This window comes from Lepidochelys kempii, chromosome 9 (assembly GCF_965140285.1).
Source record: "Lepidochelys kempii isolate rLepKem1 chromosome 9, rLepKem1.hap1, whole genome shotgun sequence".
Lineage (NCBI taxonomy): Eukaryota > Metazoa > Chordata > Testudines > Cheloniidae > Lepidochelys > Lepidochelys kempii.
The window spans coordinates 81,255,538-81,273,376 of NC_136388.1; the positions used below are offsets into that span (position 1 = coordinate 81,255,538).

The 17,839-nt window shown below is 44.0% G+C and overlaps 1 protein-coding gene across 2 annotated transcripts in view; it reads left to right on the forward strand.

Moving 5' to 3' along the window:
* LOC140917713 (vascular endothelial growth factor receptor kdr-like) overlaps positions 1 to 17,839 on the forward strand; it is a 182,627-nt gene that overhangs the window by 45,677 nt on the left and 119,111 nt on the right. For both annotated transcript variants that reach the window (XM_073361074.2, XM_073361075.2), the window contains exons 2-3: positions 12,072 to 12,168; positions 16,420 to 16,643. In XM_073361074.2, the coding sequence (XP_073217175.1) occupies positions 12,072 to 12,168; positions 16,420 to 16,643 (321 nt within the window). The remainder of the gene's footprint in view (positions 1 to 12,071; positions 12,169 to 16,419; positions 16,644 to 17,839) is intronic.

Here is a 17,839-nt window from a genome sequence, read left to right on the forward strand (position 1 = left end):
GTTTTTACTGCGATACAGGAGATCTCCCATCCACTGGGGATGGATGATGTTATTTTTGTTGATGCTGGAAACATTCAGACCCAAGCTACTGCCTTTAGCTGAGCCGTACCAGGCGGTCTGTTTGTGCAGCACTGAAAACAAGAACAGGTGTGGACTACACGGCTCACGAATCAGCTACACTCATATTAACTCCCATGGCTTGGAAAGTCAGCAAAAGTATGAAACCCATTGCTTTGCCCATTGACACATCTCTGGGATTAAAGTCTTTATTGGCAGCTTTTTAACGGTCGGTAAAGCAGATCTATAGATTGTTTTACTCTGCTTGGAATGACTGCGTTAACCTTTTCTCGGACCTGGAGCTGTAACTTCGGGCAGGTTTGCCAGTGCTCTGCTCACACACACTCGTCTACACTCACAGAAGTGTCCATGAATGTGTGGCTCTCTGTGTTCTGTCTTATACATTTCCCCTGAAAAAACCCCACAAAACCTAAAGGTTTAAAAATTTTAAATGTTGACCAATTTTCCTGCCAAGTTGTGTAGCTTCAGTGCAGGGAAGAATGGTCTCACGGACAAGTAATTGGGCTCAGGAAACCTGGATCTGAGTCCTGGCTCTGCCAGAGTCTCCCAGCTTGACCTGGAACAGTCCAATCAATTAATCCCTCAGTTGCTAATCGGCTGCCTGTATGCTGTATCCATTTTCCCCACCTCTTGTCTATTTAAATTGTAAGCTGTCCAGGGCAAGGGCTGTTTGTTTTGTGTACATACAGAATCTAGCTCAATGGGGCACAGATGTTGGCTGGGGTCTATGGGCATTCCTGTTATATAAATAATCATATCAACACGACTTCTTAGGGAAAGGCACATTGCTTCTATTTGTACAATGCCTTTCAACTCAAAAAAAGTTTCAAAGTGCTCTATAAACTGTGTAGCATCCAACTGATGCTCATTGAGCTGTAGGTACTCAGCACCTGTGAAAATTCACCACATAGATCAGGTGTGGCCATGATAGGCCTGTGTTTGCAAAATCTTCTTTCTAGTGAGTGTAGTGTGAACTCACTGGAAATGTGGCTTCATATTTTATGTTACAAAACAGAAACTACCCACTGCTGATGGTTTGCCTGCTTGTCACACCTTACACAATCTGCCAGGTACTTTATCTCTTTGTAGCTAGTCTCTAGCTGAACTTGGCGAGCAGCCCTCATCCCTGAAATCATAGCCCTGAAATCAACAGGATATTAGGTACCTGAAACATAAAATTCATCTGCCGGTCTGCTGTCTCTCTCCATACCTGAAACATTCAGCAGCAGCCTGTCATTTAATCTATGGTGTGTAGAAAGCTTTAATCACGGGCCTTTTCTAATGTGGCCACAATGACATTCCCTTCTACTGTCAAACCGAGTTCACAGGGGGCTTCTCCCAGAAAGAGGCACAGAAACCTACCTACTTGTCAGCACCCAGCTTCAGGACACTACATCAGTCCTGATTTTCCCAGGGAGCAAGAAAGAGGGCAGGTGGATCAATGGTCAGATGGTTTTGAGAGCAGCGTTGGTGGTGCTGACGAGCCAGATGGCCGTGAGGGCGTACAGGTTGACACGGGTGACATCCGTTGCTCTGGTTCTCAGGCCCATCTCCACGACCTTCATGGCATTTACAGAGAAAGGCTTATCAGCGATCTTCCTTAGGAGTTTTCTTTTACAGCCAAGCCCTATATTTGGAGGCTATTAAGTAGCTGCCTTGCCTCTGTATGCTTGGTACTGGGCTTCTGTTTAAAAATGTGACTGTTCCACATACCTGAGAAACACATGCATTTGAAACTTCTCCTGCCTGCTCTGATGGTTTGGCAGGTTGCTATTGACCGGCTCTCACTTCTTGAAGGAGTTTTGTTTTCCGGGCCTGTATTTTATTTTCACATCACCTTTGAGTGTTTTTCCCAGCATTGAAGAATCAGGTGATTGATGATAAGCATGGTTTAGGCAGCATGCAGAAGGGTGTGGATGTCAGCACCAGGCATGCAGGGCATTTATTATACTGGTGAAGATCTGAGGTAAGTCACCGTCTAAACCATACCTCCTCTAACTCCTATGACATTCCCACTATAATACTGTCTTTATCCTAAGCTTTGAATGCTATGCTGAGAAATCTTGGACAGAGTTGTTCAGCAGGGCAATGTGCACACAGACTAATACCGCTTCTGTTATTTGTATTACAGCAGCACCTAAAGAGCCCCATTGCACTGAGCACTCTGCAAACACATAGAAAAAGACAGCTTGAAAGCTAAACAGGCAGGCAAACTGAGTACGATTGTCCCCAGTATACAGATGCAGGATTGAAGCACAGAGAGATGAAGTGACTTGCCCAAGGTCACCTAGGAAGTCTATACCAGAGTCAAGAATTAAACCGAAATCTCCAGATTTGCCCTGTTCAGTGCACTCCCTCTGAAGCTCTGGCTCTGACCACTGTCAGAGATAGGAGACTGGGCTAGGTGGACCATTGGTCTGACCCAGTAGGGCCGTTCTTATGTTCTCATCTCTTGAGTTACAGCCCAGGTCCTTAACCACAACATCCCTCCTCTCTTGCAGATGAGGCCAAAGCAGTAGCAACAGTGCCATTTAGTTGTGGAAGCTATGTGTTCTGAATGGAGAAGATGAGGCATCTCACCCTATTATATGTTAGTATCTGATTCTAGTATTGCCAATCCCAAACATTCAAAAATCATCCCCCCCAGAATCATGAGATTGGCATAAATAATAAGATTTTAAAAATTGGGATAAGCGGTCTTTATTTACCTTCTGGTATTTTTCTAGCTTTCCCCATTACCACAAGGGCTAGAGAAAGTTACTTTAAAAAAAAAAGAAAGAAAGAAAAAAGCTGAGATTCCTTCATGATCACATGGCTTCAGGAGCTGGGGATTTAATAAAACATAGCAAATATTGTGAGACTCGTGATAAAATCACGAGAGCTGGTCGCACAGCTGTTTCTTGCCCTCCTATGAATGGTGACCTTGAACCTAAATCCACAAACGATTATGGATGTTCGGTCTTCATGCACACAACTATTCACTGAATAGCAGCACTTCCTCCCTCAAGTGAGAGTAGGGTCTCCTTTGGTGTGATTATGATCATTAAAATACCCCTGTAAAAATAACACCTTATGACCCATCAGAGGAGCTTTCTCAGAATCAGATTTGCTGACTTTGCCATCAAAAGTACGGAATATTGCTTTTTACTCCAGTTAGCCTTGCCGAGGCAAAACAGCAATAGGAGACTGAGCTGCCGTCTGTTCTGTCTCTTGCATCGCCAGTAGAACTGCTGCCATTCTATGCCCCACCATGCGCGAGCTGCAGGATCTTTATCTACCGGTGATGACACTCAAGCCACAACCCAGGGTGTTATTTTTACAGCCCCACGATTGTGTTTTCACAGTAACTTTTCAGAGTCCAGCCACATTTCTAGTCTACACTTCAACTTTGAGACAAACTTTCTAATTTGGATAAAAGGATCAAGTCACTTTAGGATAAAATGTCTTAGTGTTAAAAAATAAAAACCCAAACTCTTATCAATAATTAAATTAAAAGAAAACATTAAGCATATATATTTTCCCCCTAAATCAACTTTAAAACTATCTGATTTTCAGTGATTTCTAGTGGGACCTTATATTTCCTGGGGCTTAATTCTACAAAGACATATATATGAGTGCAATTTTACACATGGATGGACTATTGAGGTCAAACATATGCATAAAGCTATTTGTGTGCATGAGTCTTTGCAGATTCAGGGTCTTAGTCCTAAAATGCTTTATGTAGCTGTCAAGATAGCAGCCTCCTGTCTGATTATTAATTATTCTTTGTCATCTGATGCAGGTGTTAGACCATCTTTTATGTCATGGCTCACATTTCCTTTCTTCCTTGTGCTGAATTACATAAAAGGGAGATAAGAACATAAGAACAGGTATAATGGATCAGACCAAAGGTCCATCTAGCCGAGTATCCTGTCATCCGACAGTGGCCAATGCCAGGTGCCCCAGAGGGAATGAACAGAAAATCATCAAGTGATCCATCCCCTGTCACCCATTCCCAGCTTCTGGGAAACAGAGGCTAGGGACACCATCCCTGCCCATCCTGGTTAATAGCCATTGATGGACCTATCCTCCATGAACTTACCTAGCTATGTTTTTGAACACTGTCATAGTCTTGGCCTTCACAACATCCTCTGGCAAAGAGTTCTACAGGTTGACGGAGCGTTGTGTGAAAAAGTACTTCCTTTTGTTTTAAACCTGCTACCTATTAATTTAATTTGGTGGCTCTAGTTCTTGTGTTATGAAAAGGAGTAAATAACACTTCCTTATTTACTTTCTCCACACCAATCATGATTTTATAAGCATCTATCATATCCCCCTTTAGTCATCTCTTTTCCAAGCTGAAAAGTCTCAGTCTTATTCATCTCTCCTCACATGGAAGCCGTTCCATACCCCTAATCATTTTTTTTTGCCCTTTCCTATTTTGAACCTTTTCCAATTCCAATATTTTTTTTTGAGATGGGGTGACCAGATCTGCATCCAGTATTCAAGATGTGGGCATACCATGGATTTATATAGAGGCAATGTGATATTTTCTGTCTTATTGTCAATCCCTTTCTTAATGATTCCCAACATTCTGTTCGCTTTTTTGACTGCCGCCGCATATTGAGTGGATGTTTTCAGAGAACTATCCACAATGACTCCAAGATCTCTCTTGAGTGGTAACAGCAAATTTAGACCCCATCATTTTATATGTATAGTTGGGATTATGTTTTTCAATGTGCATTACTTTGCATTTATCAACATGGAATTTCATCTGCCATTTTGTTGCCCAGTCACCCAGTTGGGAGAGATCCTTTTGTAGCTCTTTGCAGTCTGCTTGGAACTTAACTATCTTGAGTAGTTGTGTATCATCTGCAGATTTTGCCATCTCACTGTTTACCCCTTTTTCCAGATCATTTATGAATATTTTGAATAGGACTGATCCCAGTACAGACCCCTGGAGGACACCACTACTTACCTCTCTCCATTCTGAAAAACAACCATTTATTCCTACCCTTTGTTTCCTATCTTTTAACAAGTTACCAATCCATAAGACGACTTGCCCTCTTATCCCATGACAGCTTACTTTGCTTATGGGCCCTTGGTGAGGGACCTCATCAAAGGCTTTCTGGAAATCCACTGGATCTCCCTTGTCCACATGCTTGTTGATCCCCTCAAAGAATTCTAGTAGATTGGTGAGCCATGATTTCCCTTTACAAAAACCATGTTGACTTGTCCCCAACAAATTATGTTCATCTGTGTATCTGACAATTTTGTTCTTTACTATAGTTTCAACCAATAGTACAACAGCTTGGACTGGAAGTCAAACAGCAGCCTACACATCTATTATATCTCACCACCAGAATGGACATATGGATCTTTTCATCAGATTTCATACTGACATTATTTGTCCCTATACATGTACATATTCAATCTCTCCAAACACTTGCGGTATTCCTTTCAAGACGGCTACCTAGGGAGTTGTGCAGTTACACTGCACAGATGATGCTTAAAATCATAAATTAAAAATTGACTTGACCTGTACAACAAATGATACCTTGGATTATTACAAGTGAAAGAATTTTGGACATAATTTTCTTCCCTTTACAGTTACTGGATTACCTTTTGCATTTGACTCAGCTTGGTTTCCAGGCACTTGCACAACGTGGTTGTGGTTGTGTTTTCAACATCGCAGAGAAATGTTTTAAAAAACTCCCTGGAAACAGTTCTTAGAAACAGCATGATGCAGTGGCGAGGGTACTGGCTGGGAGCCAGGAGAAAGCTGGGTTCTGTTCCTGGCTCTACTGTCGACCAGCTGTAAGATTTTAGGCACAGTCACATCCTCTATTTGTGCCTGTATCTCCCCTCCCCACCATGTGTCTGTTTTGCCAATCCCAAGTGATCAAAACCCATGAGATTTAAAAAATAATGATAAATGTTGAGTTCTTTTTATTTATCTTCCAGTGTTGGAGCCCTCAGGGTTCACATTTTCACTCTCTTTTCAACCATGAGATCAAGAAAGTGACTTTTTTAATGAGATGTTTACCACATCACCTGACTCCAGGGAGTGGGGCTTTAGGAAAAAATACCATATATCCTGAGACTTGTGATAAATCATGAGAGTTGGTGATGATGCCTTGGACTGTAAGCTGTTCGGGGCTGGGGCTGTCTGTTACTCTACGCCTGTACAACACCTAACATAATGGACCTGACCACACCCACATGCTACAGTAATACAAATAAATCATTATCATGCTAAGATGGTAAACCCTTTTTCTTTTAAGTGCTGAGCCTGGACTAAATTACCCAGGGTCCCAATCACCTCCCCTCAGATCTGCATGCAGAGGGTATGCTGTACACAGATGTGGCCCTCACTGTGCAGAAGGGGATGGGGGCCAGTCCGCAGTATTGGCTCCTCCCTCCCATCCCAGACCCCAGGGATCTGTGCAAGGGGTGGGAGTAAGAGGGGACCAGGCCAGCCACCCACTTCCCCAACCAAACCCTGCAGAGCAATGAATACAGGCTGTACTGACTTCACTGCAGTTCCCCTCTGTACTGTGTACCCACCAATAACTCAGGGAGAAGAAGATGGCAGGAGCAGTCACCGGTCTGATATGAGTTTCCTGTTGCTTTTATGTATTGTACTGCAAAGTGGAGACGCGTTTCCTGCCTCCTCTTCATTGTAGGTTTGCTCTGGTAATGAGGTAGTTGGCAAGAACACTTGTTATGAATGTCATGACCCTTGTACTACTAAGAGAAGGACAAGAATTATTTACTGGGGAAAAGGAGAAAGTTAATCTAGGCCTGGATTCTGCAATCTGAGCTGGGTGGGCAGGGGCCACTGACTTCAGCAGGACCCTGTCCAGGTCCAGGGACAATCTGCCCTATCAGATTGGGTTGTAGAATTGAGGCCTGTGGGAGTTACAATGGAGCCTTTTAAGGGAGATTCTGTAAGTGTCTGGTTGACATTTTGATTGAATGTGCACGGGATTAAAAAAATCTTTTTGGTAAATGCTGAGAGATTTATTGATAGAGCCATAAAATCTAAATAGCTCACCTGAATACACTGAGCAGGGCAGCAATAGAATTCACCATGTTGCAGTATAAATAAATAAGCAGTGCACTGGACAAGCTTCCAAGGACTTTTAAAAGCTTCTTCATATGAAAGCAAACATTGACTTTAACTTTGACCTGACAGGACTTTTGAGGCTAGATTTCTCAACCCTGACATCAGTGGCCCTGCTCCTGTGAGTAAGTGCTCACCAGGGGAGAGTAAGAGCTGCATGTCTCACCCCTAAGGGTTCAGTTCTGCCACCTGTCCTCGAGCTGAGCAGTACCTTCTTGCCACAAGCTATCCTATTGATGGTATTGTTCAGTGTGAATACAGGTGCCAGAATCCAGCCCTAACTAAATACATATTAGGATGCAGTATTTGGGGAGGAAGGTTCAGGTATGTTTTGTTAAGTATGACTTAGCTTATTTGCCCTGCCACTCTCTGCTGGAAGTTACTTTCATAATTCCACTGGCTTCTCAACCCCCTGAGCCTCTCCAAATAAATAAATCAAATATTAAAATAGGGCGACTCCCATTCTTGTTTCCCACCAGGCCCTGTGGCAGCCCCCAGCCTCCAAGAAAAATGATCTCTTGGCCAACAGGGCAATGATCTGGAAAGTGGAAGAAAAGTCAGGCCCTGGTGGGACTGTAGGAGGGACGTAAATTTCGTGAGGGGTCACCTTGCTAGTTTCAGCATCTAGTGATTCTAATTCAATGCGGCTTCAGTTTTCCCACTGGTCCACCCTCTTCATTTCACCTTTGATTTTTTTTTCTGTCCACTCTCTAATATGGCTTTGGCAAGTAGGAGAAGGCACACGCTATGTTTATAATACCCGTCCTGTTCCCTGGCTGCAGTCATGAAGTGTATGTGTGGTAAGGATTTTCCCCCTCTGCATGGGGGAGAAAAGCATTGAAATTACATTTTGTTTATTCTGTTCTTTGGCTTCCTGAAGCCAAAACAAACGCTGTGAAAGAGGTAGCTCAGCCACATAAACACTGTAATTGAAAAACACGTTTGTCTTTTGCAAAAACATTTTCAAGTATTATGAAAACCTCACAACTGCCTTGCTCACCAGTAACAACAGCAGCTCAGATCTAATCAGCGAGTGCCAGCCAAGAACGTGCTGATGGTATGGCACTACAGAGCCAGTGCAACAATGCTGCATTCACTCATTAAAGATGAAATTCAGTCTTGTGCACAAAGCCAGTATAATGCACCACTTAAGATCCACGTTAGCCCTGCAGGAACCAGAGGGACCAAGTGAAGAATTAAAAATTTTCTTAAAGTTAATGTTTAAAGTCAAATTTACAGAAGTTAAGAGGGAAGGTATTGTACATCTGGGGTCAGGCTTGGGTTATGAGGGATTACAAGTATCGGTTACAAGGTTCACAAGATACATACATAGTACATATCTAGCATAGACCCAGATTGGCGTGCGGGAGTTTTTAAAACATCAGTGGATAAGTGATCTCAGGTACACCACCCATAGAATGTATTAAGAGTCCAAGTCAGTATTGGTGTAGTGAATAAGGACATGGGTGGGGTGCGTCCATTGGTTTGTCAGGGAAGGAAGGAAGTGGGTTATTTCCTTGACCAGCGGTCTCGATTACTTGATCTGGTATTGACGGTGTCCCATGATGTGTTCCGGGTCTATGTCTCTTGACCACCTGATGGGGTCAGACACCATGAGCTATCGCATGAGCCGGGCGTAGCATTGACCGACTCCGCACACTCTCAGCACCGGCACATTGTGAGGGTCCCATGCGCCCAGGGCTCCCATGATCAGGGTGTGGATCTGGACCTCGGAGCCCTGGGCTCTCAGGGTGTCGACCAGTGAGGTGTATTTCAACACCTTACGAGCTCGGGCGTTGTGGAAAGCCAGTGACCTGTTTTCGAATGGCACCCTGACATCCACCATGAGGATCTTCTTCTTTTCCGTGTCGGTCACGACGATGTCAGGTCGCAGTCGGCTGGTTACATACCCAGTATTGCCAAGTAGCACCATGTAGCTAGCCCAAGTCACATTAGCGGCTATATCCTGAGAAAACCAGCTAGATACACACAGGACTCAAATAAAGCTCAGTTGGCTAATTAAATGACAAACTGAAAAATATTTCCAAATCTACTGGCCACTGACAGGTTGTTACAGGAACCAGTTATTGAAAAGATAAATGTGTTGTCTTAGAGGAACTGAAGTAGCTGAAAAGTAGATTTGTAACAATAGGTGTCAAGTTACATAGGTGGGTGTGGTTATGCAAAGGACATGTTAGAAACCCAGCAGTTACTGTGCACCCATGACATCACCTGCTGTAACAATTTTCAAATAAATAAGTGAAGAATAAGTGAAATTGAAACTACAGGGTAGAATGCAAAATCTGGAATTTGGCCAGGACCCTGGAGCTTATATAATATCAGTCGTCATACAACAAGTGCCATGGGATCTCTAATGACGACAAGTGGTCAAGACCTTGGTTTAATGTCTCATCTGAGAGGGAGCTTGCAGTTCAGGAAGAGAGTTGGTATCACCTGCTGAGGGTTTCTCGCAAAATGTTTTTGAGTGGCACCGTCTTTAGAAAGCAACGTTTTTAGAAGGCTGGAGCTCTCAGGTATTAGCTAGCCTCTGCTGAGTTTGTGACGGGAATTTGAATAGCTCACGAAAGAAGCCAGTCTGCTGTACATGGGAGTGAGTCACTTTTCGCGGAAGGAACGTGCAGTGCCGAGACCATTTCACATGAATTTTTTAAAAGAGAAATTTGGGAGTGGCAGGAGGGAAAGCACTTTTTCATCCATCTGAAAGCTCTGTTTCTCTTTGTTCAATATGTTAACATCGCTACACTGCTGAGTAAAATGCCTTTGTTATAAGTCAAGCTAAGGATTTCTGGCTTAACAAGTTCAATGTGAGGGAGAAGATGAAGATTTGAAGTGCATACAGGGAAAGAAAACATAAGACTTTAATGTCATAGCTCTGGAAAATGAGAAACAAATCGAAGCATATTTGTGGTTGTACTGATTACTCTTCCCTCAGTGTGAGCAAGACAACTGCTCTGGCCAGTTTCACTTTTGTTTCTTGTCAGTTTCACTTTCTGCAGCTGTGTTTGGCTTCATAGCAGAGGAGGGTGATGTTACATTTATTGAACTCTACCATGAATACATACATTTCAATCTAGGCTATGTCTCATAAAACCCTTTTAAAACAAAATCTAACCTTTGGACCTTGAAATCAGTTGACAGGACCACTTTAAGAGTTCAGTCGAATGGCAAATTCTGCCAAAGAGCGGAGCAGCAGTGCATAATGGACAGAGGGCACCATTGTGGGCATCAGCAAACATGGGTTTTTCTCTGTGCTCTGCCAGTGACTCACTGTGTGACCATGGCAAAGTCACTTCACCTTTCTGTGCCTCCATTTCCCCATCTGTAAAACCAGGATAACATGTTAACCAATCTGTGTGAACTGCTTTGAGATCTACCTTTGGAAAATGCTAAGTATGATTTACTAATAATGTGGGGTGTGACAGGGTCGGGCCAGATGGCTACAGGAGAGTGATAGAAGGCAGATGTATTAGCCCCAGGTTAAGTAGGTCCCTTTTCCCTGGGTAAGGTAACAGGGAAGGTTTCAGAACAATCAGGAACCTTCTGGAAACAATTAAGACAGACAGCCTGATTAGAACACCTGCAGCTGATCAAGAAGCTGCTAGAATCAATTAAGGCAGGCTAATCAGGGCACCTGAGTTTAAAAAGGACCTCACTTCAGTTTGTGGTGCGCGTGTGAGGAGCTGAGAGTGAGAACGCGGACTGTTGGAGGACTGAGCAGTACAAGCATTATCAGACACCAGGAGGAAGGTTCTATGGTGAGGATAAAGAAGGTGTTGGGAGGAGGCCATGGGGAAGTAGCCCAGGGAGTTGTAGCTGTCGCATAGCTGTTCCAGGAGGCACTCTAGACAGCTGCATTCCACAGGGTCCTGGGCTGGAACCTGGAGTAGAGGGCGGGCCTAGGTTCCCCCCAAACCTCCCAGCTCCTGGTCAGACACAGGAGGAGTTGACCTGGACTGTGGGTTCACGAAAACAGCCAAACTGAGGGCTGCCATGAATCTCCGAGGCGAGCAAATCGGCCAACAAGCGCAAGACCCACCAAGGTAGAGGAGGAACTTCGTCACAGGGGGCAAAATAAAACATACTCTTAGCATCCTCACTGCCGGTTATTAGAGAGCCCTAGGGAATTTGAAGGTCAGGATAGCATGCAGTAAAAGCTGATGACTGCCCTATGGAGAGAGTTTTCCACACCAGCCATGTGACAGACTGACATTGGTGTTAGGACCACAAACACGGCTGTAAATTTGCCTTATGAAACAGCGCTATACTCTGCAACAATAATGTCCCCAAACAAAGCAAGTGTCACTGCCGTATTTGTGGCTATTACTTAGGAATACTGCAGGTTTTGTCATTGTTGTGTTGTTGTTTTTCAATATGCTGGATATTGCAGACTTATAAAGGGAAGGCAGTTGCTCCCCAGAAATTTTCCCCACGTATGTTGTTCATTAAAGGAAACCATACACTTAAAATGTATTGTCTCCTGCAACAACTTGAATTATTCATTGAGGGCCTCATGCACTCCACTTTTATGTCAGTGTAATGGAAATGAATAGACTTAGTCTAGCCTAAAATGGGAGTAACATGGAGTGGATCCACCTCTAGATGAAACAGAAGTGGGGAAAGAAATGTTATTTTCAGACATTAGAGAAGACATTATAAACATTGGAAAGGAAAAGGGCCAAATTCCATTCTCTCTTAACCTCATGTAGCCCCTGGCTACAGTGGAGTTACATGAGTTTAGTGAAAGAAGAATTTGGCCCCAAAGATATGAACTACAGAAAGCCTCCCTCATATTCGATTGTCTGTTCTAATAAATGTATCCCCTGGAAAACATTCCTAACTGTGTATTTTCTCCCTTATTTTGGCTCAGGTCTTGCTCTGGAAGAAGTGCTACTGAAACCAGAGTTAAGCATTACAGAAGATCAAATTGTAATCAATGCAGGAGATTTCTTCGCCATAACATGCAGGTGAGGTTTGCCCCAGCAGTGTCCGATTTCCCCGATATGTATTGGCTGCCTGGGCACAAAACCACCCCAGGATCAAAAGGGTACTCCTCAACTGCAGCTGGGGAGCTTTTGCTATATTTTTCCCTGACATGCATTTTCATGTGGAGTAGGATCTTATTTAGTCTAATAGAATGGAGAGGAGAGAACTTCTTCAGATCAATAGGACCCTCGATGTTGCAAATGGGCACAGTTGAACTCCCACTGAAGTCCATGGAAAGACTTCCATGGTCTTGTGAGTGATGGATCATATCAGGAGACCAAAAAAAACCTCATTTTCGGATACTGGATTTGGATTAGGATAAGGATTTGCCTAGCTAAGGTTCAGTTCTGCTGTGTGTAAATTCTCTATTTCACTCCGTGTGTGTAAATAAGTGACAGACTTGTTGACCACAATTGGTAATCAGCCCTCTCTGTGTACACAAGTGACCCCAAATGCGGTCTAGCCTATAAGATGACAATTAAATAAACAGCAACCAGCATATGTACATTTAAAGACCCCTCGTGTTTGAATAGATCATATCCTTTAAATCAAAGATAGCCAGGCCTCATAAAACGCAGACTGTTGGTCATAAATTATGGAGACTTTTCACCCATTGACACAGTGTGCAAAACCTGCAGGGAAGGGGCCAAATTTGGGATCAAGACTTGCATTCATAGGAAGATAAGCCTTGGCAAATCTGGGTTGTAAAGTGTTCTCTTGCAGTTGACTGGCAGATGACTGGAGTAGTAAATACACAGTGAGTTGGGGAATTTTCAGCTTTGTGAAAACATAAGGTTAGCCCCGCTGGATCAGACGATAGGCCCCAGAGGGGGTGGTATAAAGCAGGGTAAGTAATTGTGATTTACACAACAGGAGGACAGGCTTGTAGCAAAAATAACCACCCAGCAGAAGGGTGTGAGAAGATTTAAAAGCCTGGCATAAGCATGTGAGAAGGTTGACATTAAAGCAAGTCATACACAATTATTTATTATTTGTATTGCTGTAGCACCTAGGAGCCCAATCATAGACCATTGTGCTAAGTGCTGTACAAACACACAACAAAAAGACACCCCTGCTTACAGTCATTCACACACACACACACACACATTATTTTATACCTGACACATCCTGTTGGTTGTTTTGCCAGCCACCAACCCAAACTCACTCCTTCAGCATGTGAATGACACTAGCTTAGATTCATTCTACCACTTCGTTGATTTACTAACTTGTAGTTTACACTGATATTTGTGTCACCTCTGATTTTGTCCCAATCAGTCCATTTAAAACAGTGTTGCCCTTTCTTCCGGCAAATCCACTCACCCCCCCCCCCATCAAATACTCACTAATTTGTTCAATTTTGTTATACAGTTGAAGGAGATTCTTTCCTGATACCTGCAGCTGGTACTGGCTTGTGAGGTCAAAAGAACCTTAAGATAGTATTTATAGCTTGGCAAGCTGTGGACAGTGGTGATGACTGTAAAGTTTAAACTGTCCTTTCATATCCAGCTGCATTATTTCTTTTCACGGTGTTATGTGGATGTGAATTCTACAAGGTGCCCGGGTGCTAATTAAAGAGGTGGGTTCTCAGTTTTGTTTTTTAAATTGGTTGCTCTTTAAATTTATTTATCACCTCATCCATGTATTGTCAGATGAAAGACTAAATAAATAACATGCTTTACACTTCTGTAGTGCCTCCGCAAGCTCAAACTACCTTACAGCCACTAAGTCATAAGTCCTCATGGCACGCCTGGGTGTAGAAAAGTGTAATTCTCCCTATCCACGTGGGAAAAACCAAGGCACAGAGAAGTTAAGTTACTTGTCTAAGGTAAAGCAACCAGTCTCTGCCACAGCTAGGTACAAAAGCTGGAACTTCTGCCCATGATTCATGTGCCTTAAACATTGGAACACTTTCATCACGTCCTCAGGTGTAAATTAGCCTAGTGCCATGTCTTGCACACACACAAAACCCTGTTTAAAGAACTGGTCTAAAACACGTCATCTGAACTTATTCCTATCGTTAAAGGGAGCTGGGACGGTTTGGATTGCGGCAAAAGAGAGAAGCATGATTTGCACAATAGCTGTCAGAACTGAGAGTAGAGTGAAATTCCCTCTGTTCTATGTGGGTCCTTTCACTGCCCCCCATTATCAGCATTAAACCAAGATTAGAACACAAGTCTCCTGACTCCTAGGCCCATGCTCCAACCGTTAAACCAGGCTGCCTCTAAGCCTTGGACGCATTACTCTACTCTTCTGCCATTGGACTGGAAAGGTGCCCCAGTGACCGTGTAATGTAGTGAGTGCAGATGAGGGGACAGAGCACCACATGTTGCTCTGCAGTTCCCCTGGAGGCAGAGCAATGACAGGCATTGCTGGGAGGCCCTCCTTTGCTAAGGGTGGTCGTTCTGACATGAGCCTGGGAAGAAGGGGTGGGGATGGAGAATTCCTCCACAGAAAAAGAGCTCTTAGTTTGAACCACCCCCTAAAAGGCTGGACAATAAGTCTGCCTTGCCTCTTTCCTCTCTGCATTTAAATACAGGAAGCTGGTGTGATGGATGAGGCTGGGGTTTCAGCATCTCTGTGGTGCAGTGCAGTACATCCAGTGATGGGGGTGAGGCTGCCCTCAGAGAGGATAGCTTCATGTTTACCCAGCACTCTCCTTTACCCACATGCTGGGAATAGCCTCCAGATTTCAGCCCAACTCCATCATCATCTTCAGGAAAGCAACAAAGGACAGAGTTGAGAACCAAGAGGATGTTTGTATTAAGGAGCAACAGGACCTTGCTGGCAGACACACACTCCCTTGTGGCACCCATTACACATATACGAGGCAACTGACCCAGACCCGCAGAGGAAGATTGTAGAGCAGCTCGCTAACACGAACTCACAGCAGGATATAGTAACAATACTTGTGGAGCACATGTGCCTTTGCACTGAACGGATATGCCCTGCCTGGAGTTCTCCCTCTATTACTACTCACAGTAGTGAAAAGCCAGAGGTCATTACTCAGTCCCCCTGAAGTCAATGGCAGTCCACTGAGTAAGGATAGTGTGAACACAGTGTCCTTTTAAAATTAAAGGCCAGACTGTGTCTTGCCTGGTGCAGTCATCCAGGAGAGGGGAAAGGCACAAAGAGCTCCCCATCCTGTCCTTGCACCCATGGAGAAAGAGAAATGCTTCAAACTAGCACTAAACACTGACCCTAGCTTCTCCACAGGAGTCTGGAGAAGGTTTGATCCATGACTCCTCCCTCTCCATGCTGATCAAACAGAACTGCTCTCATGAATCCTGTAGCAGGGGCCACTCTGGCCTTTGCTCCTCCACAGCTCCTGGAATGCCTCCTTGAGACACAATGCCTCCAGGATCTATCCCTGCAACTGTGCGCTTCTACACATCCTATGCGACAGGACTGTATTACAGACCTGATCCAAAGCTAATTGAAGTCAATGGAAACACTCATTGAATCCGGCCCTAATAGCCCTAGATATTTAAGTGCAGAATGTGGGATGTATCGGACATCAGAGACAGGACACTACATTAGATGGAAGAGATAGTATATCTGCCAGGCTGTGGTAACTCCTGTGTTCCGAGATCAGTGAAGGGCCAAATAGAAATACTGTATCTTACGCAAGCATATATTACAAGATCTGAAATCCAACTACTTCCAGACACTCCACAAAAATCAAGATGCAGTCACTGCTAATTAAAGAAAACGTGGGGTGTGGAGTTACATGAATGGTCTTCTCTCCCTTCCTTAACCCCAGTGTTAGGGAAAAAAAGAGATTTTAACTTAACTGGTAAAATGTGCAGAGAGCCTAACTCAGGAGAAGTTTACAGATGTATCTGATGCCTTCTAAAGTTTTCAGAGCAATAAATGTAGCCACTTCAAATGAGCTCATGTTCACATTGTTTCTTCAAAATGAAAAGTACATTGTCCCTCCAGCCTGCAGGAAATGGTCTTGCATTTGCTATTGCTTCTCTCAGGAAATGTCCCGTGCCACAGGGAGGGGGGCAGGGTAACTGCATCGTAAGCCTTAGCTCCCTCAAGGTGCTGGAAAAGCTAACAGCTCATAAAATACATCACAAACAGTGTTATCATTCCTCACCACATGGCACATTTATGAAAACTGGAATCACAGACATTGGCCACAGAGAACCTGGCCTAAGAAATGTAGATTATTCCACTCATTATGCCAGAGGCCGTGACAGAATCTGTATTTTGTGTTGTGTTGACAGGGGAGCAGCCTCCTTGACCTGGCTATGGGGAAATGAACCACACAAAGACGTGCCACACAGGTGGCACATATCTGAGCACCAGTGTTCAGACAACGTACAGCAGATCTGCAGCAGGCTCACAATCAACAAAGCCATAGCCAGCGACACCGGTTACTTCACCTGTGTTTATAATCACCTCCTTTCTAACAAAGACCTCATGGCCAAGACGTATGTGTTCGTTACAGGTAAGAGTTTTATCCTTCTAGATCTTCTCTCCACGTTACCACATTGGCGGTGTCAGTAATATTCCATTGTTGGACACACCCCTGCTAATTATGGGCAGGCAAACCAATTCAGATGCATTAACAGCTCTCCTGACCCTTCCACCCACCATCAGAGCAAATAGAAACAGAATATTCTAAAGAGGTTTTATTGACTTTTTGTTTTTACTTTCATTCCTCCTGGTTTCACAGGATCAGAAGTTAGAGATGGAAGAGACCTATCTAGTCCAATCCCTAGACTGGATTAGTGCATTGTCCAGTCTAGTTTTATGTGTCCCAGCTGATGTACTAATTCTTTTTCACCCCTCATTTCACTGCTCCCTTTGAGAGACTATTTCACACCCTGTGCAGCTCACAGGCAGGAAGTTTTTCCTAACACTCAACCAAAATGTTTCCTTTCTTAATTTCATCCTGCTGCTTCCACTGAAACCCCCTTATGCCACCTGAAATAATTCCTCTCCCTCCTAGGTATTTACCCCCAAGAGATATCTGTAGACAACTTTGCCCTCCACCCCAATTAGGCGTCACTTGGGTATGTCTACACTGCAGCTAGGAGTGAGCCTCCATGCCCCAATAGACAGACACACCTGACTCCCTGGGTCCGAGTTTGGGTGGCTAGCCTCAGTCTCCACCGGTACAGCAGCATCTACATTGCTATTTTGAGCATGCTAGCTCAAGCCCCACTAGTACAAGTCTATCTACCCATGCTAGGAGTCTGACTCCTACCTCCAGTGTAGACATATGCTAAGCAAGGTTATACCAGTGTAGCTATGAAAATCTCTCAGTATGGGATTTAAGAAGTAGAAGGCCAAAACCAACCAACTAAAAGTGTCCCATTTAAGAGGGCCTCCAAAACAAACCCAGACAACAGGGTTCCTAGTTCTGTTATTATTCTAGGAGGTAGGTAGGCTGGCTCCCTTTCCCCTTAGGCATCCAGGAAGGGTCATAAGGTCTCACAGAAACCTATTCACAATCTAAAAATCAAAAGACTCTAGGGCCGAGGTCAGGTGAGTGTGCTAGGGCCTGCAACCCGTAGCAAAGCCTCTAATACCCTCCCCTTCCCTTCAGCTTCTCTCTCCTGTTTATCTAGCACAGCCCCAAGGCTGCAGCAGGGTATTCCTTGATTGTAGCCAGGATGTCTTGGCTGTAAACTCCAGTGT